This window comes from Crocodylus siamensis, chromosome 2 (assembly GCF_052110815.1).
Source record: "Crocodylus siamensis isolate JL-2025a chromosome 2, ASM5211081v1, whole genome shotgun sequence".
NCBI classification, from domain to species: domain Eukaryota; kingdom Metazoa; phylum Chordata; order Crocodylia; family Crocodylidae; genus Crocodylus; species Crocodylus siamensis.
In genome coordinates this window covers 15222867-15250414 of record NC_143396.1, presented here as the reverse complement: position 1 = coordinate 15250414, position 27548 = coordinate 15222867, and the positions used below count along the sequence as shown (strand labels likewise).

At 39.4% G+C, this 27548-nt stretch overlaps 1 protein-coding gene across 7 annotated transcripts in view; it reads left to right on the top strand.

Annotated features, from left to right (window-relative positions):
* CTBP1 (C-terminal binding protein 1) overlaps window positions 1-27548 on the top strand; it is a 434814-nt gene that overhangs the window by 127771 nt on the left and 279495 nt on the right. For 4 of the 7 annotated variants that reach the window (XM_090035363.1, XM_090035365.1, XM_090035364.1 and 1 more), the window contains exon 2: window positions 7213-7374. In XM_090035363.1, the coding sequence (XP_089891489.1) occupies window positions 7317-7374 (58 nt within the window). In that variant the 5' untranslated portion in view covers window positions 7213-7316. Of the gene's footprint in view, window positions 1-7212; window positions 7375-27548 lie in introns of those variants that run through there. The other 3 variants (XM_090035369.1, XM_090035376.1, XM_090035373.1) reach the window with 3 other exon arrangements.

Below are 27548 nucleotides of genomic sequence, written 5' to 3'. Positions count from 1 at the left end.
ATTATCCTGATTTGACTTCGATGAATTTAAACAGTATGCAGTGAAAACTCTTAATGGAGACCCTTTCCCTTCCTTTCTCCTGTTTTCCCTAACTCTCAGTATTAGTCAAAATATTTTCACAGAAAGACAGTGTATTGTTTGAAAAATGTTTTCAAACACCAAAATCACTCTTATATTTGAAGATAAAGAAAAGCTCCTTCATATTCTTTCCCCAGCAATGCATATTTTGAAATCTTTAGAAACTGTTAGCAAATTAAAAATGGGCTTTATACATCATTGCTGCTTAAACATCAAATGCCTTTGTAGGAAATGCTTGTTAATGTGCTGCCTTCAGTGTATTTTCTTAGGTTATTTGGAATCCATTTTTGCCTTGCAATACTGAACTACAGCAACTACTATTAAATACTGTTTGGTGTTTTGTGGTATGAGTCTTAATTCATTAGACAGTCTGCCTTGTCTTTTTTGTCAAATTCTAAAATTAAATTATTCATGTTGTGGCTTACTAATTGTAGTAACTGATGCTCAAGTAATTATAAGGCTTTTGTTTTGCCTGAAAATACTTCCCATATCATCATTTCCTTTTTGTTTTAGTTTTATTACACTTTACATTCCCTGGTAATTGGTTTAAAATTAAACCTATGTTAATAACATGATCATTTAATTTTAATGAATGAAGGTTTGGGGACTTTTTTGCTTTTGTTTTGTTTTAACTTGTGACAACTTGTTGCCAATAAAAACAAATAGGACAATATGTTTTAATGAGATTTGGAACAAAGACCAGTTAGCATAAACAAGCTGATGTGTTTATTTCAAAGTAGCTGCTGTAGAAGCAACAATTGGGTAACACTTATGATTAACGTTGTGTTAGGTCAGTGGTTACAGCTGGTCGGGTTTTTTTTTTATTACTTACATCCAGTTTTCTTTGTAGAACTGCAGCAGAAGAGCCTTTTGGTGGTTAAACAAAGCAGAGTGCAATGAGATTACCCCCAGTATATATGTGTGCAAGGTGGGAAGTTAAGTAAATTATACAAATGACCAAAATGATGATTTTTTTGCCAGGACTGGCAATTACATTTTCAGAAACTGAAAATATTTTAAATAGAACAGTAGTGTTAAAATTTTACGTATGTAATTCTTAATAGGATGAACTTAATATCTTTCTTAATATTCCGATGTACTATCCCAATGAGAGGTAAAGCGCTGCTCGACCTGGTACTGCCTACTGGGGATGACCTAATCGGCAACCTAGTGATCGATAGAAAGCTGGGTGACAGCGACCACAAGCTGGGCACCTTCACCATCCGCTGTAAAGGTGGCAAGTCAGTCAGCAACATGGAAGTCCTTGACTTCAGGAAAGCTCACTTTGACATGCTCAGGAGGCTTGTCAGTGAGGCCCTAAGAGACCACGACCCCAGGGACAGGGAAGTTCAGCAAGAGTGGTTGCTCCTCAAGGGAGCGATCCTCAATGCGCAAGCCAAGTCTATTCCATCTCGGAGGAAAGGCAGCAAGAGGGCACAGAGGCCTCCCTGGCTCTCCAGGAATCTAGCAGACCTCCTGAGGCTAAAAAGAAAGGCCTACAAAGGATGGAGGATGGGATTCACCTCCAAGGAGGATTATTCTGCACTGGTCCAGTCCTGCAGGGAGCAAACCAGGAAAGCCAAGGCTGCAACTGAACTCCAACTAGGTTCGAGCATCAAGGACAATAAAAAGTCCTTTTTCAGATATGTGGGGAGCCAGAGGAAAAGCAAGGGCAACATTGCTGAACCAGATGGGGCAACTGACAACTGATGTCCAGGAAAAAGCCAACCTGTTAAATGTGTACTTTGCGTCAGTCTTTCATCAGTCCCATAGGATGCCCATGCCCACCACGGGACAGGGTGGTCTGGGTGAGGGAGATCCCCTGCCCTCCATTAATGCTGACCTTGTGAATGAACACCTTGAGAAGCTGGATACCTTCAAGTCAGTTGGCCCTGACAATCTACACCCCAGGGTATTCAAAGAGCTGGCAAGCATCGTAACCTAGCCTCTGGCACAAAAACTCCAGGCACTTTGCTGTAGTGCCTGAAGACTGGAAGAAGGCCAATGTGGTGCCTATGTTCAAGAAAGGGAGGAAAGTGGATCCGGCTAACTATAGGCCCATCAGCCTGACTTATATCTTGGGGAAGATCTTAGAAAAATTTATTAAAGAGGCCATCCTTAATGGATTGGCCAACGCCAGCATCCTAAGGGATATCAGCACGGGTTTGTTATGGGTAGGTGTTGCTTGACCAATCTCATTTCCTTCTATGGCCAGGTGACCTATAACCTGGACAAGGGAGAAGAGATTGTTGTCCTATATCTTACCTTCAAAAAAGCCTTCAATCTGGTATCCCATGAACACCTCTTGGCAAAACTGGCCAATTGTGGCCTTGATTCCACCACGACCCGCTGGCTGGGAAATTGGCCAGACCCAGAGGGTAGTAATTGATGGCAGTCACTCAACATGGTGTCCTGCAACCAGTGGGGTCCCCCAAGGCTCTGTCCTTGGACCCATATTGTTCAACATCTTCATTAATGATGTGGACATTGGAGTCAGAAGCGGACTGGCCAAGTTCACCAATGACACCAAACTTTGGGGCAAAGCCAGAAGACAGGCGGGTGATCCAGGCTGACCTAGACAGGCTCAGCATATGGACGAACGAGAACCTGATGGTGTTTAACACTGAAAAATGCAAAGTTCTCCACCTTGGGAAGAAAAACCTGCAGCATCCTCGTAGGCTCGGCAGCGCTATGCTGGCTAGCAGTATGGAAGAAAGAGACTTGGGGGTCATCATTGACCACAAGATGAACATGAGCCTGCAATGCGATGCTGCAGCTAGGAAAGCGACCAAAACGCTGGCTTGCATCCATAGATGCTTCTTGTGCAAATTCTGGGACATCATTCTCCCCTTGTACTCGGCCTTGGTGAAGCCGCAGCTGGAGTACTGCGTCCAATTTTGGGCTCCACAATTCAAAAAGGATGTGGAGAAGCTTGAGAGAGTCCAGAGAAGAGCCACGTGCATGATCAGAGGTCAAGAAAACAGACCTTACGACAAGAGGCTGAGAGCCATGGGGCTCTTTAGCCTAGAAAAGCTTAGGCTCAGGGGTGATCTGATGGTCACCTACAAGTTCATCAGGGGTGACCACCAGGATCTGGGGGAATGTTTGTTCACCAGAGCGCCCTATGGGATGACGAGGTCGAACGGTCATAAACTCCTACAAGACCGTTTCAGGCTGGACATAAGAATGAATTTCTTTACTGTGCAAGCCCCCAAGGTCTGGAACAGCCTGCCGTCGGAGGTGCTTGAACCACCTACATTGAACACCTTCAAGAGTAAGTTGGATGGTTATCTTGCTGGGATCCTATGACCACAGCTGACTTCCTGCCCTTTGGGCGGGGGGCTGGACTCAATGATCTTCCGAGGTCCCTTCTAGCCCTCATGTCTATGAAATCTATGAAACTTTAATATATTTTTGCAAAAAATAATGGGTGGTATCAAGTTTTAAAATTTATTGCGGAAAGAACCAAAGGCTGAAGTCAGGATCAGGGATTGTTTTACCACCGTACTAATATAGAGGAAGACACTATCACTTCTGTAAGGGCCATAACAGTTTTTAGAAAAGGGTAAAGGGATACAAGGAAAATGATTGATCAGGGTGCAATTGGGTAGAAATCTTCTTAGACAGTGGCGTCCAAATCATCTGCTGGCCCTGCAGGCCAAATGCATGGTGCCAGGCCAGTCCATGGGCCAGATCCAGCATATGGAACAGCATAACCTGGTCCACAGCAGCAATTTCTGTTGTTCCTGGAACCATGGAAGCTGCTGCTCCTCCTCACCATACCACCAAATTTCTATACTGGTGGGGATCCCTGTGAGCTAGATGACACTTGAAAAGGCCATTACAATAATCTAATTAGACCTCCTGCGTACCACTAGCCGTAACCCTTCACCTGTTGCTAGTACAATAACTTGCGGTTGATCTCAAGTTTACATTGTAGAAAGAGAGATTTCAATTTTAAAGACCACAAATTGTGCTGATTGTGCCACTTTCCTTGGTAAATAAAACAGTAAACTGCTTTACCTAATTTTATTAGTTGTACCTTATTGTATCTCGTATCCACAAGTATCTTATTAGTTCCATGTTTTCCTTTCTCAGAATATTTGCTAGTTGTGTATTTGTCCAGTTGGGTTGTTTTTTGTTCCAGTATTCCTAACCCAGGATCCATCCATAGGAGATCCCTCTATGCCTCCCACAATCCTCCTGGCTGCAGAAGGATGTTGGGGAGGGTAGTACAGCTTTACTCCTCTCAGCCCATGTAGATCTGGCCTTGTCTTAGTTTACCTGCATTCCTTTAGCTGTGGCAAAGCTGGAGTCAGACTTCCAAGTCCCTGCTGTAATATAAGAGAATTACAATTCTCTTCTGATTATTTAATACTTGTTCATTTATGTTTGCATCGTCCACATTTCCATTTTTCTTGTAGGTTTTAAAATGAGCTGACATGGTTTTAACAATAATTCCCCACCGTTGTGCATCTTATTTGCATTACATTTTAGATGTGAAATCCAGGGTCCTACATCTCTATGCAGAATATGTAGTGGTATGATATTATGAAGGGTTTATTAGGGTTGTAGATCATAGACCAGATGCTTGACTGTGAATGAGGAGCACACAGGAGGGTGCAAAGATGGCTGATACACTTCCCCAGTACTGAGCCAGCTGTATCAGTCTGGTACCCTTGCATAAATTACAGCAACTTAAGGACTCCTCCAAATAATGCCAGCTGCTAACAGCCCCAGTGAGCTCGTGTAGCAGTTGAGGAACCAAGCGATATAAGGCAGGTCTGCTGTGCCTTAATTGGCATAGAAGCCATCAGGATCCCAGTACATTGAAACAGGTTTCTCCTTGTCCTCTACATTTGATTGCTTTACGTTGCTGCTAGGATTCAAAGGGGATATAGTGCAGAATGTGGACAAAGAGAGATTAACTAAATTTAAATACTTTCTAGCAGCTACTTTCTCTCAATATTTATAATTTATGAACCTTACAGAGGACCAAAAAAAAAAAATCAAAAATGAAGTTGTGTGTTAGGTGGCCCAAATGAATAGCAGAAATGTCATCATTAGTCATTGAAGCTCCTTTTCTCACTGGTGGTTGTTTCAGAGCCTACGGAGTGATTGCAGATCACTGGCACAGTTGGGTTTGGTGTAATGCCCAGGCGTGCAATCTGTTGATGCAGTCGCACCTGCTATTTAAGAATGCTGTCTCCTGCATATAGAAGCAGTTATCAATATTATTTCATTTTACTTGGATGTAAACTTAAAATATTTAAAAAAATCCAACTTTTTCCATGTAGTGTTGCAAACAAATTTGTCTTACCTTCATAGCTGGGCTCCAACACTTTTGTGAATGTTGCATTACACATAATGTTATCAAATTGGAATGATAACCTGTTAGGTATTTAGAAAGAACAGACAGGACATTGGATTTGAAGTCAAGGGAAGAGGAAGCCATTGAAGAAATGTGAAGAAGGGGTGGAACTGCACTGAGCACATGCGAGGAGGATGCTAGTGTTGTGTGCCCATTAAGGTTTTCATATGAAAACAGCTACTGAAAATGAAAAGTAGCTCTGCATAGTGCCGATATTCCAAGTAGACCATCGTGGGTAAATGCGCATTTGTTTCAATGCAAATAAAATGTAACTTCTCTGTTCATAGTTTCTTAAGTTTAAGATGGTATACTATGTTTTATTAACGCACAAAACTTTCTTATTGTAAATTGATGAAAGTTGCCCATATTTTAAGGGCAAAAAAGTGGTGACCAAGTAGTAGTCTGCAAGGGTTAAAACTGCTGCCTCCGGACTCTTACCTGGCTGCTACTCTCCCCAGAGCTCTAGCAGCAACATTATCTCTCTGGGAGGGCATCGGGGCTGAGCAAGGCAAGGAGAGAGTTGGGGGTGGGGGGTAGCTGCTCAATGCAGTAGTGGGGGAGGAGGTTCCTTGTGTCACAGCAGGATGGGAGAATCACACCTGTGTGGTGCACCAGTGGGGGGGGGGGGATGTTTTGCAGCAGTTGGGGTTGCCCACATAGATGTGGGAAGCAGTAAAGGGTGCATCCCCATGGTGACCCATGGCTCATCTAGTCCAGCCCTCTTGGCATGTGGCCTCTGGGGGCTTAGAAGTTGTACAGCCCTGCTTTATGCTTTGTCTTTAGAAAGAATCAGCAATTATTAGGGCCCCTATAATGCAGTTTAACCAAAGTTGTGTAGGAAATAAAAAGTGGGAAAAGGTATAATAATTAAGTGTTTGGCTTGTAATACTACGCTTGGCTTGTTTCACAAAACACTCCCATAAGGTTGGCCCATTATGTGTTTGTGTGGGCATTAAAAGTCAGAATCAGTGATACGTTGATCACATTATATACGCACCTCCCTTGCATGTTTTTCTTTCTGTTTTCATATGATTTTTGGGCACATAGCAGTGCATGTCTAGCTTAAAATGATGATTGCTGTTATAGTGTTTCAGAGCAGGAAACACACGGTTACATCTAACTTGTATTTTTACTTGCACAATGTCTTGTTCAGTTGCGTGGAAATGAAAAGTGCTTACTTGCATTGCTTGTCCTGGTCATGCCCAAAATTGAGGCCCAATTGCCATTTTAGTAAGTGTAGAAGTTGGCACTTGGAATGTCATTGTTATGTATTTCTTCATATGCAATATGCCCCAGAACCTGTTTGCTAGGTCTCTATGTATTGAAAGGTTTATATTCTGATTTGTTATAAATATTATAATGTGCTTAGCATTTCAAGTGGTCATTAAAAACACTAATGTCTTTCATCGTTTGGGAAGCATGTTTCTGTGACTAGTTAGTGTAATGGGTAAATGATGTAAAATAATTTTATCTGGGCTGGATGGGTACAGAAAGGGTACAGTGTAGATGGGAGAATACATATGAAGCAACACAAAAATGAATAGAAAAGAAAAAATTGTCTTAGAGTTTTTAAGCTCTGTTTGTACACTTTCATTTTTTAAAATCTTCAGTCATGTTTATTTTGAAATAATCATACAGCATTTTTAAAGAATCTTCCATATATCATCAGAGCTAAACTTTTTAAATTGCAAAATAAGATGCTAAATCTGAATGTGATAATCCACATTTTATAGATTAAGAATTTTTATTCTTTCTTTTTGCAGGGGAGAAGACATTTTGAAAACAATCAGAAATAATTTTTATTTGTGGCTGCTCCTTGAAGTCTAGCCGCGGAGTACGTGGTGACGTTTTCCGAACTTCCAGTCTCATGTCTCTCATGGACAAACACAAAGTGAAGCGGCAACGTCTAGATCGTATATTTGAAGGTTAGATGCTACAATCTATAATGTGACTTCATTAAACTGTTTAATGAATTAATGATCTTTCTGGGAGTTGGAAGTGGGTTTCTTATAGTGATTAAACTTCTTTTTAATTGAGTTATAGTGCCTTTTGTTATCGGCTTTCAATCACTGAATGAGTAGTTGTGATTATCATAATTGTGCGCGTCCACTGTTTTGAGATGAAAACAGAGCTAGCTGGATGAGAGAAATCTAGTATTTGAATTTCAGCATCATTGTTGTGTGCTTGTGTCAGTCCATTTACAGCTTGGTAGTTTAAACCTTGCAGTTTTTAAATATACCTTTTCAAAGACCTACTAGTATACTAATTAAGAGTCTTCCATTTTCTCTGACATTTTTCTACAGATATCTGAATAGATATGCTTAAGAAACAGTATCTGAGCCTTCAAACAGCACAGAGTGTAAAAAAGTACTATAGAGAGCTGTACTGGTAGAAACCAGATCTCTGTTACTTGGAAGGATTTTCATGAATTGGATGTCAGTGTATCTCATGTCAAACACAATTTATATTTGTGTAATGTGGGTCAATACAGGAATGTTAGGTTGATTCAACATAGAATAAGGTGAGAGAGAAATTATTCAGGATTTTAATACAAACAACTTTTATATTTTAAGGAATGCAGAATGACTGAAGCTGTTTGTTTATATGAAAAATGTTAACCTCGTTTTGGACCGTAAGTGGCTTCCCACAGCTTTAGAGCTACAGAAATCCAATCTGGATTTTTAAAATGTCAGAGCTGTGCTGTATTCAGGAGGTTCTGCCTGCATCTCGATGGCTGTCAGTGTGGCATCTGTGTGAGTTGTTGCCCACTATCCATGCAATTTTGAAAAGTTTTCAGTGGAACAGAAGTTAATAATGGCTCCATGTAAGACTTAGTAGCTAAATACATAGACTTTATATTTTAAGCAGTGATTTGTTAGGATGCGGCTTCCAACATATTATTTTGCAGAAATGTATATAATGGATAAAGCTGAAAAACTGGATATGTGGTACAGGTGGTAGAGTGCTTGTCTTCACTGTCATTTTTCTTGCTTGTCAGTCTCAGCAAGTTAGTTAATTTTATCTGTTCTGTTCATTCTAAACATCAGTTTCCTAAACAGATCAATATTTTTTAAAACTCATATTTATTTTTCACTGTCAAATCCAGTTAAGTACAAGATTCTGTGCTAATTATTGTGATTATTTTATATGGTGTTTTGCTTTATAGTTCAATTTTTTTGTAAGTCTGGCATAACATACTACTGTTAATGTTTACTTTGCATTAACGTAAGGAAGCACTTATAGGAGAAGTGTGCTTCAAAATGATACAATAATAGTGTTCTGGTCGTAGATTTGTATGGTACAGAATTTTCACCAGTATTTAATCTGCGAGGGAAGCAAGAATGCATTTAACTTCCATTACTGAAGGCCTGATTCTCAAAATTAAGTAGTCACAATTCCGAAGATAGGAAGTGCAATTATATGTCCCAACTTTTTGCATGAAATTAATTGAAATGCAACAATTGTGCTAATACATTCGGTATCTGCATGTGCAAAAGGTCATTTCTGTGTTTGACCATTTTCCTGTATCTTTGTGTAATTTGCACAGTTGCTTATGGTAGGTGATCATGCAAATTAGGCAACAAATTGAATATGCATCACTGAGTTCATTATAAACCTGTAAGTGATTAAAGTGAAGCATGGCAAGGGAATCAGTAAATTTCAGTTACTACTCAGTAGAAAAAATAATTCCATTATTTTGAGAATAATTAATTATCTTTTAATGCAGGTGAGCAGGTAATTTAAACTGTAAGTTGATTGTGTGTAACTATGATTCCATTCAGTGGGATCGTTTTTGTGGAGACGCTTTCAGTGGTACATACTGGTGTATAGTACATTAACTTGCCTTGGTCTCTTGTGTAATTGCACAAGAAAAGCAAATGCAATTTTGTATGTATTAACAGAAGTATTGTATGGAGCTTATAGTGGCCCTCTACTTAGTATCAGTTAGGCCTAAGCTGAAGTACTGTATTTTAAGAAGCTTAATTGGAGAGGTGCCAGAGGTGAATAACAAAGATGAAAAAGCAGTTGCAATGCAAGCCATATGAAGAAAGGCTGAAGGAGTTAGGTCTGTTTAGTTTGGAGAAAAGGAGATTTGGGGAGGAGGGGTGATGAAAATTTTCAAATATATGAAGGACTGTTATAGAAGGCATGTTGCAACTGGTTTTAATTGCTGCAGAGAAGATTTAAAACAGTTTTCAGGAAACACTTCCTAACTGTAAGAACTATGGAACAGCAGAACAACCTAGATAAGAAAGTAGTGGCATCTCTTTCATTTGAGGTTTCAAGGGCAGGGTGGATAGACATCTGTCTGGGATTGTTGAGGTCAGTGATTCTCAACCAGAGGGTTGCAGTACTTGGCGTACTGCAAGATCTTTTTAAGGGTATTGCAGGGTACCACATGACTCATAAGATAAACCCAGAGATTTCAAATAGATTTCAAAATAGTCTGACCTGGACCTGGACCAGCCACCACCTGTGGTGCATATCCAAGACCCTGTGCTTGAGGCCTGTCTGGCAGCATTTGGGTCAACATGAACCCAGGGGGAAGCTCTCAGGGCTGGATGGAGATGCTTTGCAGACCAGATCTGGCCCATGAGCCGTATCTTTGACACCCCTGGTGAGCTTAGAAAAACCAAATAATTAAAGTTAAATTTGGTCTTTCACCTCAAGTACTGTAATCATCAATTGCTTTTAGATGCACATATATGATTCTGTCTAATCCGAGTAGCTGATGTTGGAGTTCGCAAAGTTGTGAAGTATCATTTAACAGTTTCTTTGTAGAAGAAAGTATGAAGTGTGTGCAAATGTGCGAGATGAATTAGCTACGGATCATATTGTCCTTTGTCACCCCCCCCCCTTTTGAAAAAACGCTCTCTGCAAAGCATAGTGGAAGTAGTATACATTTGGCAAAGCAGTTGGAAGAGTGTTGCAGTACAAAAATAAAATATGTTCATTTTCTGTGTAATCTGAAAAATCCTAAATATGTTTTTGGCATCTTGAAGATTGGTTAGCTCTAATTAGGCTATTATTGTATTGTATATTGTAACAAAACTATAAACAGTGCAGTACATTTGCTTAAATTCTAAAAATCTTCAGTTAAGTCTCTTGGTAATTTACTGACCATTGTTAGCAGGGTGACTTGGTCATATCAGTTCTGGAAAGCTGTTTTAAGCTTGCCAGGAACTAAGAGCTCATGCTAGGAGGTACCAAGAGGTGGCTGCTGTGTAGGAAAGGGTTCTGCATTTCCTGGGTCTCCTGCAGGGAGTGTGATGAGCACAATGGAGGGGCATGCTTCCTAGACATGTTGTGCACAGGAGGGGTTTTCCTTCAATAAGCAGAGGAAGGGGAAGCCCCTTGTCTTACATTCATGTATAAAGTGGAGGGGGAACAGGCAGCCTCCCCGTCCCCCCTCCCACAGCAGCCTCCTGCCCCCTTCTCCACTTCCCCTCTGCAGCTTCTGCCCCATCTATCCCTTCCCTCCCCCCTTGCTGTCAGGTGCAAGGGGTCTGTCCTGGCCACAGAGCTCATGGAAACGGCTTCCCCTGCTTGGCCAATCAGCAGTGCTGATACTGCCGCAATGTCTGCCTGGCTACTCAGCAGTGCTGCTATTGCTGCATGGGAAAGCAAGGGCTGAGTGTCCACATGCTGTGCTCTGGGATGGATAGTCAGGGGGGCAAAGGGCGGGGGAGGCAGAGGCAGAGACTGGGGGTATGGAGGGAGGGGCAGAGGTTGTGGGGAGCTGGGGGGTGCAGGTAGCAGCAGGGAAGAGTAGGTGAGGCAAAGGGCAAGAGATGATCTGATTTCAGCTCTCCCCACCTCCCACCACTGCTTTCCCTATTGTTGCAGCAGTGGGAGGCTGGGGTGAGAATTCAAGACAACCCTCCATTATTTTGATTTTATACCTGGAAAACTGTAACACATTTATACATATTCCATATCTAAGAATCTAATTATTGGGGGGACATCTTATATTCAGAGTCATCTTATAGTTGAGTAAATACAGTAATATTGATTGCTAGGAAGGACTACAAAATGTATAGTTTCAATAGATCCATGAAGAAGGTTTTGAGCAACTAGTACTGAGGTAGGTATTATTGAGGAAATTTGTTATTGCTTTCAATATACTAATTAACTGCTGAAGCTAATTAAAATGTTAACACAGCTACCGGGTATTTGTAATCTGTTAAGGTTTAGGTGTTGTCATATGATTACACGTCATATTTTAATCTGAAGGAAAGGTTAGACTCTAGTTTCTTTGCACCTATATGCCAACTGGGTTGGCCTTTTTTCATCCCATTTTAACGTTAAATGCTGGGGAAGAAATTTTTACCCAGCCTAGCATCCCAATTTACATTCCAGGCAGTAGTTTTCTTTTATATAGACTTGGAATACATATTTATATTCTCTTTTACAAATTTAAGAAAGAAGAGGCAACTTCTTATGAAAACAAGAGTTAGTGACAGAGAAACTATTTTATTAGGGCTACTTTATTACAAGGGGAGCAACTGAGCAGGAAAATATACTTTAAAATAATGTTTTGATTAAAGAATCAGTTTCCTCATTTCAAAGTTAAAAATTCCAAGCACATTAAAAGTGGGTGTGTGGGGGGGGAACCCCTTATCTTGTAACTGCTTAATGAGAAATGTTTGTTGTTTGGGGTTTTTTTTTTTGGGGGTGGGGGGGAGTTAGAACAAATACTCAATCAACCAAATACAGGCAGCCATATTTCACTATGAAAGGTGATAGATTTGGAATGGCAGTTAGAGAATATGATAAAGGAATTGTTTGTTTAGACGATTAGTCTATGCTTTAATGGTCCTGAAGAAATGTAACTTTGTAAGCCATCATGTCTATATCTGTATTAGTTCTAGTAATCATCCCACTGCTTTAGCTGATGTCAGTATTTCTGTCAGTTTAGGGAGTTGCAAACAAGAGGCGGGGTGAAATAACTGATGGTTTTATTATTTTAAATCCTTAAATGGGATTTGTCTTTACTTATACAGACATTTTGAAATATAAAGTTATCCAGAGTTAGAAACAAGTCTTATTCCAGCATTTTATTTGTACATCTACAGAAACAGATCATGGCCTCTTCCTAACATGTTAGAAACATTCCCATAGCCAGATCCCAAATGTTATTTTCTAAATCCTGACCATGTTTGAACCACGCACTGAAGAGATGAACATTGGTTGTTATTTTCTTCACATCTGTGTTGTTGAGATTGGCACATCCATATTAATCAAAATCCAGATTTTCCCCATATTTTCAATCCATTTGCCTAAAGTCTTTAAGTAGGTATGTGAATAGAAGCTGACTAGTTCTCGTAACTGTTGAGTACCCATGACTTGCAGATTTGTGTAAGAGCTGCAACTGGTCAGCACTTCTGAAAATCAGACACTGTCACTTATTGGTATTTAGGCTGCCAAATATAGACTTGATTCTTTAATTTTAGAAAAACAAATTTGAAATGGCTTGTTTAAAATAATAAATTCAATTTGATGCACATATCAGAGAAAGAAATGGACGCATAAAATATATAAACAATTTTGCAAATTAAATTAAAACTTTGTAGTAGAAGGTTGGTCAGATGTTACAATCTGACAGCTACTGGTGTTGTGAATATAATACCTTTGCAATACATATTTAGTAAATGTAATTGTCCTATGAGACATGCAGTTGAATGTTTAGTTTTATGTTGTTCTTTTCCTGACTCTTTTGAGGCTGGCTTATTGAAAGATTAGGGCAGCAGAGGGAGCTAGAAGATCCTTAATATTTTATTGTTTGTTTTTTCCAAGTGAAAGTTGCTCCTCCATAAAGTACCAATTAACCTACACAAAAATGTCATTGTCTAAACTTACATGCCTTTAGTCAATAAATAAGTAAAAATTCTGAACTGGAAAAATTCCCATTTCCCTCAGCTACCCAGTACAAATTAAATTGGAAAGCAGATCGTAAAAGCTATAGAAATCTCTCCCTGCAGAATAGTCATCAAATCTGTCGACTGTAACTAATGAAGATGTTTGAAGCCATCTGAATTTTCTATGAATAACCCAATTTGGATTTTCTATGATTCAGGTACAGGCTTCTTGTGATCAAATTATTTTTGCAAGTAAACTGTTTTAAATCCCAAATTATGCACTCTGATGTCACAACCTTAAGAGAACTTTTGAGGAATTCTAAACTGTTTTCCTAGATTTATTTTTTAGGGAGAATCTGGAAATTATTTTTCCTCCTGGGTTTACAGAGACTTAGACAAAATATTAAATTATAAAATGCCAGTTGTCCTCAAACGGCAGGAAAGAAGAGCAATAAAATCAGAAATAGCTGGCTTTGAAATCAATTATATGATGAATATGATGTTAGTATGAACGGTCTAAGAACAAAATGGTAAAATAGTTTGTCACTGAGCATCTCTAATGAGAATTTACCTTTCTTTCTTTGGTTTTTCTTTTCTCTTCTATCCCTATTAAAAACATCTCTTAAAAGGCAATCTAATAGAATTGTTTATGGACATGGCTGCATAGACTTCTACTGTGTTCTTAATATACAATATCTAGGCACATTTTTCAGTGAAAGATGGTTTCATCATCGTTTTGGATTAAGATTGCCTCTGTAAATCGCTTTTGTAATTTGAATCTTCATTAAGTGCCACCTAAACAGAGATTTAGAATTTGCATATAGTTAAGCTATTACAATGTTACAAAGTTGCAGTGCTACTAGTATGAAAAGAAAATTGGCTTAAAATCCCATTTTGCCCTAAATGTTTTTGAACAGTATCCCTTTAATGAAAAGAAAAGTATTGTTTTAACAAGAAAACCGTAAAACCTTTCAGGGAAAAATATCTTCCATGAACATCTCTTCTTCCAGAGAGATTTCTCTTTTACTGAAACATTTCAATTGTTGGAACTGGTTATAAGAATTCTAAAGAAAAAATGAAGTGTGTACATGTGTAGCTGTCAGTATGTGTAACAGTAGAACAGACTTGACTACCACTTGTGTTGAGATACCGCATCCGTATTTTGGACCCATTAACTGAAAAATGGTGACTCTGGAGCCCGCTCAAAGTCCCTTTCTGATTTGACAACAGGACAGGATCTCCCCTCCAGAGTCTCTTGCTGTGACCTGTGAACCCCTAAGAGCAGGGCAAGTTCAGGAAGTCTAGGAACACTCCGAGAAAACTTTACAGCATCAAAGCAATAGGAATGCATTCCAATTATACTTGAATAAGATCTTAAACTTGCTATACCAGATTTTAAAATGTTTTTAGTTACTGGAATTTGTTTTTTGACAATGCAGATAGATGCTTGTTGGAATTTCGAAAGGCTTTAGATGCTAATACCTTTAAAAATCAGATCTTTAATCTGGCTGAAATCTAGACACTATTCTTCCTCTTACAATCCACCCTGGAAGATCATAAGAGCTGAATGAGAAATAAAATGCGGAAGCCAACTGCCTAGTCAAATATACCACGTTATTTCACAACCTTCACCAAACAAAAGCAGATAAAATCATAGAATAAGAGGTCATATAGTCCAGCCCCGCTACAGGAGGCAGGATCATCCCTATCTAAATTACTGTGTACAAAGCTCTAACACCGTAACCTGCCACAGATAAAACAGGCAGGCCACAGTGGCCAGTGTCTTGCTGCTGCAGAGGTGGTTAAAATAAACTCAAGAAGTCCAAGGAAGAGTCCTGCTGAAGAGAAAGGCAAAACCCCACGTAGTCCATATCAGTCTCACCATGGGGTAAAATTCTGTCCTAACCCCCAATATGGTGATCCGCAACGGTGATGTGATGCCTATCTAGCATGGGTTCAGCACTTCTCTTTTTTGATGAAGAACACCATTACACTCAATGAAGTTTCAGTCCCAAAGGACTATATAGGTAGAGAATAGACTCATTAGTAGATAAACTTTAATACAAACTCTATAGCTCTCACAGCATCAGCTGCCTTTTCTTTACTTTGCTAAGTCAGGTCTGGCCTGGGCAGCCACCTGGTCTAAAGTCAGAAAATTCTCTGCATTAAACACTTATCTCTATGGCTAAGGACAGACAGTCAAAAACCCTGAGTCTGAACTGATTCAATCTTTGAAGGTTAGTCTAACTTGGCTAGGCTAAATCAGTTTGTAACTGCACAGACATCCCAGAAACATCCCAGAAATGCAGGCATATGTCAGCAGTGACTCAGGCTAGAAGCTGGGGGGGCTACAGCAGCCCTTCCTTTTCTTCCACAGTGCTGAGCTGAGGGGTGGCATGGCCAGGCCCTGGCAGGATGCTCTGATTAGGGAGGGGTTCCCCCACTTCTGACCAGCCCAGCAGAGAATTGATGACACAGTGTTTATCCCCCATTAAGAAAACAACACAGGGACATTACCAGCTACCTGTTGATTCTGCCTTTGTCCTGTCTGCCACAGCACAGACCGTAGCCAGCATGTGGTCTGCTAGCTAATGTTGAGAGGTGTCTGTGCAAGGCAGAGGGGATGGGGAGGGAGTGGGGGGAGCAGAGGGAAGCCAGACAGATGTCTGCCATCTCTGCTGCAGATGCAGCCAGGGAGCAGAGGGCAGGGGCTAGCTCTGTAGAGCAGAGAGCCCCACCCAGCCCAGAGAGCATGCTGGGATGCTGGGGGGAGCCTAGTTTTAATTTAAACCAGCAAGGGGTCTGGGACAGACATTATATAAACCAGTTTGACCCAAATCAGTCATGTCTGATGAACCTGCTTGGATCTAGTATCTCAAACCAATTTCAGCCATTTTCAAACTGGTTTGTATGCACTGAACATCTTTTCTGTTACAGGTTTAAACTAGTTTCTGATCACTTAAACCAGTTAGTATAATGTCTGTTTCCAGCCCATAAGATTTTCTCTCCTAAGTTCTCTTTTTTTGAAAAGTCAGACTGATCTAGTAGTTGGGACTTTGGACTTGGAGTCAGGAGACCTGTGTATTATTCCTGGCTCCTCTAATCTTTGGGCAAATGACTTTGCCTCTCTTTGCTGCTTATACCCCTTCACTCCATGGCTAGGTACAGACGGTCAGTGCTGTCGGACTGTGATTTAACGTGAACCAGGAAGGGGTCTGGGACAGAAGTTTCATAAACCGGTTTGACCCAATCAATTAAGTCTTATACTGCATTCATCCAGGTTTATCTTAAACCAGTTTCAGCCATTTTGAAACTGGTTTATGTACACTAAGTTTCTGTTACAAGTTTAAATCAGTTTCCGATTACTTAAGTCGGTTTATGTGCGACTTCTGTCCCTAGCATTTGTTTATCGTCTAACCATGCTGAGCTCTGGGGCATTGCAATGCATAAAACAGAGCATCATCATAATAATAATGGTCTTGAATCTGGTATTTTATTTCTATCAGGTGTATCCAGTAGTACCTTAAGCGTTCACAGTAACAATGGCGAATAGAGCAGACATGCGCAGTTATTCCTAGAAAGTGCAAGTAATAGGATCTCAGTAACTCTTCAGAGAGGAGGACTGAAGAACATACACATCACCACTACCACCACCATTAATGTGTAAATCTTCTAAAAAAAAAGAGTTAAATCAGACAACGTTAGCCTGGTTTATTTCTACGAATAACCTGAGATGCTCCGAAGCTGTCAAGCAAATACAAGGATGGATAGAAGATGGGGGAAAAAATAATTTTGTGGCAGATACTTTAAATATTTAGAGAGAACATTCGAAGAAAAATAAATTAGGACTGCTATTAACATGAAATTTAAAAGAATGAGAGTGATTACAGTGGCATACAATAAATAGCTTTCGTTTTAGCCACCTATATAATGGAATTTAATTAAAATGTAAATTAAAACATTTGCCCCTGAATTGTATTATTGTTTCTTATTCCCTCTTGACTTTGTTTTTTGAAGATGTAAACAGTAGTTCCCATGTGCTTTCTGGGTATCAGATACCACTTAGACAGGTTTTATTAGTTTCCACAACATCTGCCAGCCACGTTGTAGCAGTTGTTGTTAGTTTATCTAACCTGCAGATGGTCGTGTTTGCTGCTTTCTGTGTAGTGCTCCACAAACTCCCATCTTTGTTCCCAAAGTGCTGTTCTGCACTTACATGTGAGCACTATCAATTTATCAAACTCAAGTAATTTAGTAACAATTTTTTTTCTGCTAGCAATAAACAAAAGCAGCTGTCCCTGTCTACTTAAATACGTAGATTGTAAAAGCCTTTTTGAATAAGCAGTACAAAAGTTCAGAATTTCAAACTGGAATTTAGGGCATGCGAGTCAGGCTCGGCTGAGATGTTTAGAAATAATATGATGGAGAGAATGAATTAGTTACCATAGTAACCGCTTTGTTTTAATAATTTGGTGGGGTATGAATAGAAGCAACTCAAATAGTAGTAGTATAGTAATTTTAATTACATGTTGTGTGGTGCTAGTGGCTGGGGGTTTTAATACTGAAATTAATTTGATTTTAGCAGTTGAAGAATGATTTTACTTTTAAAAGGCAGCAGTAAAGACGCCCTATTTTTTCTGAGCAGAATGATCATATTTTGCATCTGCTCAGAGCAAATAAGATTACTGGTTTCTTTACAATAAAAAGTGCTCATTACTTTCCATGGTAATTGTCTTAAACTGTGTATGTGCTGTGATTTGTTGCTTCTTAATGGTAGCCTAGCCAGCCAATTTAAACTCAGATGTACAACCATCTATGTAGGCATTTGAAGTACGTCTTCGGTGGCTTTTAGGTGTCTTAAGTGTAAGAGTACACTTGTTAAAGCCCTAAGGCATCTAAGTCTTTACCAGCTAGGTTCCCTGCATGCCTTTGATTCCTGCTTCCATATATACCCACAATTGCTGTCATCTTGGCACGGTTGAGGAGTTCCACACTTGTCTCCCACAGAAGCACATCTGGATCTTCAGATCAGGCATCCTCCTGCCTAAATCCCCTGCAGGGTTTGAACTGATGGGAATGCTCTGAGCACTTTTTGCACACGCCTGTAGGAGTGAACCCCACACATGTACAGCTCGAGCTGCTTTTATTAAAAAGCAGAGGCAGAGGCTGATTACTGTAAAGTATGTCAGCAGGGATTGGTTTGTTCTTCCCTTGGTCAGGTGAGTGCCTTAATTACTGGGTGAGAAGAGCTGACTCCTTATCTAACCATCACTATCACTGTGTTCGAATAGAGGAGTTATGTATGTAGGTGCCTAAGTCTGGGAGAGGGATTTAGGGAATGAATTCTGGTCTGAGAAAGGCATGTGTATTACTAAAAAAAAAAAAAAAAAAAAAAGATGAAAGCAAGCCCTTCTCTTCAGTGTTCCTTATTTGCCACCTTTGCTTTTTGATCTCTCATTCAAAGTCATGTTTTCATGTTATGTTAATAGAGACTGAAGTCTCTTACCTTCTAGGCCATCCTTTCTGTCATTTTGGGACTGCTTTCTAAAAAACACTAACATTTCCCTGTCCATTCTTCTTTGCTGATGGGTAAAAAGGTTCCTGTTGGACATCTGTTTCACAGTTTAATTGTTCTTCATTGTTGAATTTCTTTACTAAAATGAACTGAAATGCTGATTTGTTTGATTTCATTGTTCTCTTCCATACTATAAAACAGTATCTAGTTTTTCTTTTAAACACCTGTCAATCTGGTTTTAAAACACCCTGTTTTTGGTATCATATATCACTTTTTTATTCAAGCTGATTTGTGTTGTAGTTTTTAATACTGGTGGATATTTATATAGCTGTTTTAATATAAAGCTCCCTGAGATCTTTAAAACCCATTTTCTTAAAATCTTCAGGCTGGGAAAAGGGCAAACCAGTGCTGTGAAAGTATGATTAATTATAGGTCCGTCTTCAGATCAGCCTGCATTTCCACAGCTAGCAGGACTGAGGCGTGACCTGTGCAAGATATGGGATAAAGAAGCTTATCCATCAAACTGCAGACGGTTCCGTTTGTGGTTCATTTTGTGCATAACCACATGTGAATCCATACAAAGTCTGTCTGTTCCCAAACATCATTTTTTCCCCCTTATCTGTGATGTATGTAGTAAGTACTTCATAGCTTTTTCCTGGCGTCCAGCTTGCTACTTCTACAGCAAGCTGGCATGCTGGTTCTCCATGCCATGCGTAATATATGGCCCCTCATATCTGGTGCTTGTCATCCAGAAGGTTCAGTCCCTGTCTCAGACTAGATAGTGCTGTCTCCAGTTCTGTGAGCCTGCCTGGCAGCATGATGGACTCTGCACTTCCTTGCAAAGTGACATAACTATTGAAATGGTATCTTCTTTTAATTGGAAACTGTATTTACTAGACAAAAAGCCATTTACTAGGTCATTCCAAAGAAAAGCTTTTCACTGCACATAATTTTAAACCTGCTTTAAGCAATTTACTCATTGAGATTGTCCTTTTGTATTAATAAAACTTGACAGTTATTTTTAGGAAGCAGGATACAGGTTAAAAATAAGAATAACTTTCTTTTGCCTCAAACTATTTAAAACATTTAAAATGCTTGATTTAATGAGAAAAGTTAACAGTGACAATAATAGTTTGTGCCCTGCTAGCATACATGGTAGAGTTCTAATATAGTTTGGAGGACATATTTTTAATTTTATGCCTCATTTCAAACGAATGTTAAATTTGTAATTGTTTAGTAAAGTGCAGTACTACATCCCCTACGACAGAAATCTAATTTTTGTCATTTTTACTCGTGTCTCTCATTAAGGTGTGAGAAATTAAATATTGCTACTTTCTCTGATCAGCTTAACCACTGACATGTGATACCTCTGTATCAGTAATTCTCAGCCTGCCTTGATCCTTTCAAGGTGCCAGGGGGTGCCATGCAATGTTAGCATTTGTGTGTGCAAACATGGTTCACAAAATAAACCCAGAGATTTCAAATAGAAATCTTTAGCTTGAAAAACATTCTGACCTGTTGTGGCCTGAGTGCTTTGCAACAGAAAAATTGCTTTTGTATTTTTCCGTAGTCAAAAAAGTGAGTGAAAACTGAGAGCTGGCATTTTCCAGGGGGTATTTAGAGTCTACTGAGAGTTGTTTTGAGCCTGAAAAGGTTGAGAACCACTGCTTTACATACGTGAATTATTTTTATAACATCTTTTCATAATGCATTTTAGAGTGAGGGGTGAGTCTAGCTGCTGAAAAAGTTGACTCTGGTAGATGGGTCCTTTGTATCAATACCTAGTTTATGAAAGAATTATTTTAAAAAAATGTATATTTAGTAAATAAAGTCAAGTATCAGACTTTTACAGGAATACAATTTACACACTCTAATGATCTAAATGGAAAATGCTTATAAATGCAGCTTATTATTTTTATGAGCATTGTTTTGAAAAGGAGTGTGAGATTTCCACGTTGACATTTAATTGAGTAAATGGAACGAATTGCTTTTAATTCTTTTGCTTCTGTATGAATCATAGAAAATTAGGGTTGGAAAGGGTCTCAGGAGGTCATCTAGTCCAACCCACTGCTCAAAGCAGGACCATCTAACAACACCCAAGGCTTTGTCTAGCTGGGTCTTAAAAACCTCCAAGGATGGAAAGTCCACAGCCTCTTTGGGTAACCTGTTCTAGTGTTTTACTACCCTACCAGTGAGAAAATTCTTACTAATATCTAACCCAAACTTCCCTTGCTGCAACTTGAGACCATTGCTGCTTGTTCTGTCATCTGCCACCACTGAGGACAGTCCAGCTCCATCCTCTTTCGAACCCCACTCCAGGTAGTTGAAGGCTGCTATCAAATCCCCACTCATGCTTCTCTTCTCTAAATGAAATAATCCCAGTTCCCTCAGCCTCAATGGGTGCATTTCAGTTGTAGGACTTAACATGTAGTTTGGGTATACATTTTCAGATAGGAGTTATGTGTAGGCAGTGTGTATATAAAACTATATGTAACAGGTCTAATTTATAGATATGTTTTACTGTGTGAACAAATAAGTTGTACTTCCTGCAGTGTGTTCAGAATTTAAGAATAGGGGAAAAATGGGGCTTATTAAATAAAAATGTTTTAAATATGCTAGCGGACTACAGTTCATCTATCTATACTTGAACTTATAAAACCACATGTTCTAAAACCCTAGCAGAGTTGATTCAGTCAGTCCTTCACCTTTCCAGTTAGCTGGGTCCATGCATATCTGATAATATCTTAAAAGTGAAAATTAATTCTGTTCTAGGTGGACATTGAGATTTCACAAAACTTGTAAGCACATAATTGTTCCTTCTCTATGTAGTTTGTTGAGAGCTTTGGAGTCTCTTGGGTTAAAGGTACAGCTGTTGAGTCGAGACTCAATAATTGCTTTCAAAATCATTCTAAAAGACTAGGGACAGAAGTTGCACACAAACCAATATAAGTGATTGGAAACCAGTTCAAATCTGTAACACAACAGATCTTCAGTTTTCAAAATGCTCATAACCAGTTAAAGATAAACTTGGATGGATGTACTATCAGACTTAACTGATTTAGGTTAAATCGGTTTATTGAATTTCTATCCCAGATCCACTCCAGATTCAAGTTAACCCTTAGCCCCTCCAGTTCTAGTGCCCCCACAGTCTTCTGGCCTAAGACACTGAAGCATATGGCTGCATTTCCAGAATCAAAAGTGAATGTCTGTTCAATTGCTTATACATCACTCTATGCAGCTTGGACTAACCTGCGAAGATTGAATCAATTAAGCCTTGGGATTTTTGGCTGTCTGTACTTAGCCAAAATGTTTGGTGCTGGCTGTAGTGCTCAGTCAAAACATATCTGAAATCAAGTTAGCCTAAACTCATCTCCCCCTATGATGAGGTGACATAGCACCTGGATAAGGGAGACGAGATTGGTGTCATATATCTGGACTTCAAAAAAGCCTTTGATCTGGTGTCCTACAATCTCCTCATGGAAAAATTGGCCAGTGTGGCCAAACTGCCATTTTTGTTTTTCTTGTTCCGTACAGATCAGCAATTCTTTTATAAGATAGGTAAATGAAATAAGAAAATAAGTTACCTTGCAAAACTTATACGTAGAGGTAAAAATGTAAGGTTTCTATTAGAGTTATGTCTTAGTCATTATAATTTGTAGTACAACTGTGCTTAGTTAATTGCATCTAGTAAGAGAGGTTGATTTATGCTATCAAATAATTCTAGCAGTAATCTAATTGGGAAGTTAAAAGTATCCAGTGGCTTTTTATGGCATAAGAGGCCCACAGTGTGTTTACTTGCAGTATCTTTATAGGTTTTCAAATATAGGACACAGCCTGATACAAACAGGGATTTAGCTTGTTCTAGCTTAATAACATCAGTATTTTTATAGCCCCAAATTGGTTTGAAGTGAACACCTCATTGAATAGTGTGTACAGATGTTGGAAGGGAACAAAAAAGTCAGTAAACTTACACCTGGATTAACTGAGCAGCTTGGTACCTTACACATCAGGGTGTAAAATATACAGCCTGTGGGACAGATCCTGCCCATGGAGCTGTTCTGTCTGGCCTGCCAGGCTACTGGTGGGCTACCAGAAATTGGAGCATGGCCAGTGGTGGGCATGGCCTGCTGTAAAACACAGAGCCTGAAGACACCAAAGGACATGGCTGTAGGTGGCAAGGGGTTCAAGCAAGGGCTGTGCAACATAGTCCTTGATCGCCTTGTGGCTATCTGGCCCATTGTTGCTTGTGTGCAGCCGCCGCAGCATCTGCCTGACTTGTGTCCACTTGCTCTACTGCCTTGGTTGTGGTCATCATTGCTGCCACATTAGCCACTGCTGCTGCCACTGCCCCATGCTCTGGGCTGGATCCAGGCTCCAAGTGGAATTTGACATTCTTGTTGTATAGGATGTTGTTACCTTAAGAAATATTAACAACTATGATGTCTACAGGGTTGCTATTTATTGTCAGTGGGGAAAAAGTGTCAAAAAGCAGCTACAGATATTACCTGAATTATGGCTTCCATTTTTTTGGGTAAAAATCCACAAAGCATCTGCAGAAATTTCATTAGTACATCTGGAACTAGCATAAAATTGCTTTTTTTTAAAGGGCAGAATTTTACACCGTTTGCATGCTCGCTCTCTTTCACGGACAATAGAAGTAACTCTAGTCTAAGAAGGTGTTTTGTTAACTAGCCAAGGGCAGAAGGAGATGCTATGTAAAAAAGCAGGAAAGGACTATACTGAGCAGTCTTTACTGGGCGAGCAGTTGTTTGAAGTTTGCACCACATTGAAATAACATAATTTTTTAAAGTTACTGGCCGTACATAAGTATTCACATCTACTCCGTGAAGTCATGATATAAGTAATGATCACCCACTGTTTCTTGGGGGTGGGGGGGAGGGACCTAGAAGGCTTAGCGATAGGGTCACTTAAGAATTTTATTTATGACTTCCATGTATATTGATTTTTAATTTCTTCTGTGATCAGATTGATTGCCATTAAAGTTTTGTCTACAACCTAAGAAAGCTAATGACATTTAAGATGAATTGGAGATAAATGTTTACTATCTTAGCAAATACAAAGTAAGGGTTATCCAGATTTTTAAAATTTTCTTGCAAAATTGACCTTTTTTGATGGCAGTCAGTTTGAGGAATGTGTTTGAGCATGCCAACCTTAAAAGATAGGTTAATATTGAAATTTCAGCATTGAGAATCATTAAGTTAAGTATCAATAAGATGCACATATAGCTGGAGAATATACTAAAGCTAATGTTTACTGTTTGAAAATTTTAGCATCACAACCTGTTACTGATTCTAGATTTCAATTGCTTGCCTGTTACTGCTAGTATGATGTTGGTAGGCGAGATATCTATCAAGAATTATCTCATTTTGCATGGGTATAGTTTCTGGGAAATCCTTTTACCTCATCAGCATATTTATAGTATTGTCTCAGCTTCTTGAAGTGCTGACTGAAATGCTGGAAGTACTGTCTTGGCAGGATTAGATTTTAAACACAAATATTTAAATGTTTCTACATCTTTTTTTTAGGTCTTTACTTAAGGAGATTTTCTGTTTCTTTCACTGTCAGAGCCTATGTTGTGTTGCTATATCATATGTAGGCAAATTAGTGACTTATTTTAGTGCACATATTGCTTGTAGATGAGAGAGAGTGCTAGCACCTAACCTTGCAGAAGCCCATCAGACAGAGTTTGTGCTTTCCTTACTTGACTGCCAAAATGAACTTGAAATTGAGAGTTGGCTAGCATTGTCTGAATATGTCAAATTGCAATATATTTGAGAATTTTAATAGGAGGCCTTTATGCCACACACAGTATCATAGGCAGAAAACAGATTCATAAAAGCTGCTCCTGTTTTTAATTGCCAGTGATAATCCAATAAAATATGACATAAGTGCAAGTACTTGATCACAAGAACTCAATAGTAGCCTAAAATGTGTTTACTCTAGGAGCATTACTCTTTCAAAGCACGGAGTCAATCTGGCAAGTGGCATCCTCTCCAGAAACTTGTATGATGCATCTAAAACTGAAATTGTACAATAGCTTCTTGGATCATCAACTGGTTTACCAGTTTCAGTGGGAGCAATGACTTCATTTTTTCCAAATTCTTGACAGAAAGATCTAATGGGAAGGATGCAAGTGGCTGCTGACCTTTTTGGATCAACACGTCTTAAGAAATCAGAAAAAAATACCATCCATGCCAGCAGCTTTCGCTTCTCTTCTGTACAAAAGGGTACTGTTGATGTTAGCCCTTTAAGAACAGTTTGGTAAAGCTAAGGAAAACCACAGCTAATAAGCAGACCTTGAAGGACTGTATTTACTTCTCTTCTTGGCTGTAGTTTACTATGATCTTTGAATTAGGTATTAGCTGGCTGGCAATACTGTTTGTGGTAACTTCAGTTGTTTGATGTATTGGGGCTGGGAATGCAAGTAGATGCAAGAGATTCCATGCCTTTCAGCTTCTATATGTGAACTCCATATTTTCCATTGCCCCAGCCCATCAACACCATATATTGGCGTCCAGTGACCCTGAGAGAGAAGGAACTAAATCTACGTCTTTCACAGTTTCATATGATCTTTAAAGGGTCTCGCTTTCTAAGCTCCTACATGAAGTAAAAGACCTTACAAAGCCATAAAGAATGTCTTCTCCAGATTTTTTTTCCAGAAGTTTGGGGGAACGCTCAGAATATCAGGTGTTTCACATAAATAATCTATCCTTTCTACAGTAGTTACTTTAAACACAGGTCAAAAGTTCTAGTCTGATACTGGTACAATTGTTATAAAAGGCATTTCAAAGCCAATCCAGGGAGTCAACTGGTCTGTGTTGGCTATAAGAGAAAATATCCAAAACTGTTCTTGGTACAGACGAAGGGTGTTCATTCAGGTGCAAAGATATAAAGCACAAATCTAGCCTGTTATCTTTCCTTCACTGAGATAATCAGAGTCCTTTTTATTGCAAGTCAAACAGGGAACACCCATATTGCCATAACACCAATTCTTGTCCCACTCCATCAGTCAAGCACTGACTTTGATGACTATTAAAGTCTCCAAGATATACATCTGTGTGATTAGATAATGAGAAGCTGGAGAAGGATATGGCTGATTAGATAGTTTATAAATATCATATATTTCCAAGTCAGTGGATATGGAAACACTTAATTTAGGCCTTGCGTAGGTGGATAGGCCATATTTTCAGTGATTTCGGGATATAAGAATTTGCCAGTTATACCTGGTGAAGCTGCTTCGTCAACATGTTTCAGAACAGTAAGGTGTTATGATCATTAATAGTCTCGTAATGACAAAATTACTTTCTGCTCAAGATAAGCTTATGGTATTAGTAAATCAGTGGGCCTATCTTGATTTTTAGAGAGTTGCTATTCAGACAGGGAAGTTGATAGTCATCAGTAGGCAACTTTAGTTCACAGGTCAAAAGAGGAGAGCCGCGTGAAGATTGCTGCCGCCCACTTTCCTCCCATGCAGGTAAGTTAAAGTCAGTGCAATGTAAAAGTGTTATTTTCAATGACTTAGTCATGGATACACAGTTAATCTAAACTTAATTAAGAATTGTGCTCTGTATCCAGGTGGGTAGGTGCAATGGTGAGAAATATTTCAGGTCCTATGAAAAAAAGGGCAGAAAAAGAACAGAAAATATTACAGGCTGCTGATAGACGTGGGGAAAAAAAGTGCTTTACCAGATGAAGCAATGCATTACTTTGACCTGGTTCTGCAGCGTCTGTACAGATCGGTTGCTTCAGTGGGGCTTTTTGATGCTTTTCTCTAAAAGCTGATTCCATCAGCTTTGAGATAAAAGCCCTGCTAAAGCACTTGATTTATACAGATATTGGGTGAGCTGAGTCTATCTAATGTGATGCCTCTTCTGGGTATGTGCTGGGCTTGGTGCGGAGGCATGCTGAGTTTAAAGTGCCATTTTGGCGGGGGTTTTTTACATCTGTAAAAGGGCCACGGTGGTTTTATATCAGCCAACAGTGTGTATCACCTATTCAAATGCTGTATTGAATATAATAGTTCCATTTTGAGGTGAAAATGGAAACTACCAAGACAGGGCATAATCCATTATTTATTCAGATGCAGAGAATTAAAATTAAATAAAATAACCGTATTCTTAAAGTATTGCTGAAAGGGCTTTAAAATATTCTAGGCGTGACAGTACAGAGTAAAGCAGTGGTGTTCAACCTTTTTCTCCAGCAGGTCAGGTGAGCAGTGCCCTGTATGTCCACAGGCAGTGGGCACCATCCAGGCATGTGGAAGGAGGTGTGGGGCAGACCAGTTACAACCTGGCCCCACAGGAGAAGGGGGGCGGTGGCTTGGCCCCAAGTGGTGAAGTGGGGGATTTGGGAATTTGGCAGGGGGAAGGTGATAATGTTTACAAAGTGATTTTGAATCAAGAGGAAAGTGCTATGTTTGTGCAAAATATAATTGCTGTCAAAGGCGTACCTGAGCATTAATGCACACTAGGCAGCGGCAGTGCATGGGGCAGTGGCTGGGTTGACAATGACTGCTGGGACGATAGTATAGTGGCTGCTATTTTTGCACCCCACCAACTTGGTAGGTGGAACTGGTGCCCCAGTTGTGCTCTCCCTGCCAGCTACACTACTGGTTGCCTTAATTTTATTATTGAATAATCACATGTAGTACTTAATAATTTGTTATTCAATGTTCCTGTATATAGGAATTACCTAAACATGTTTA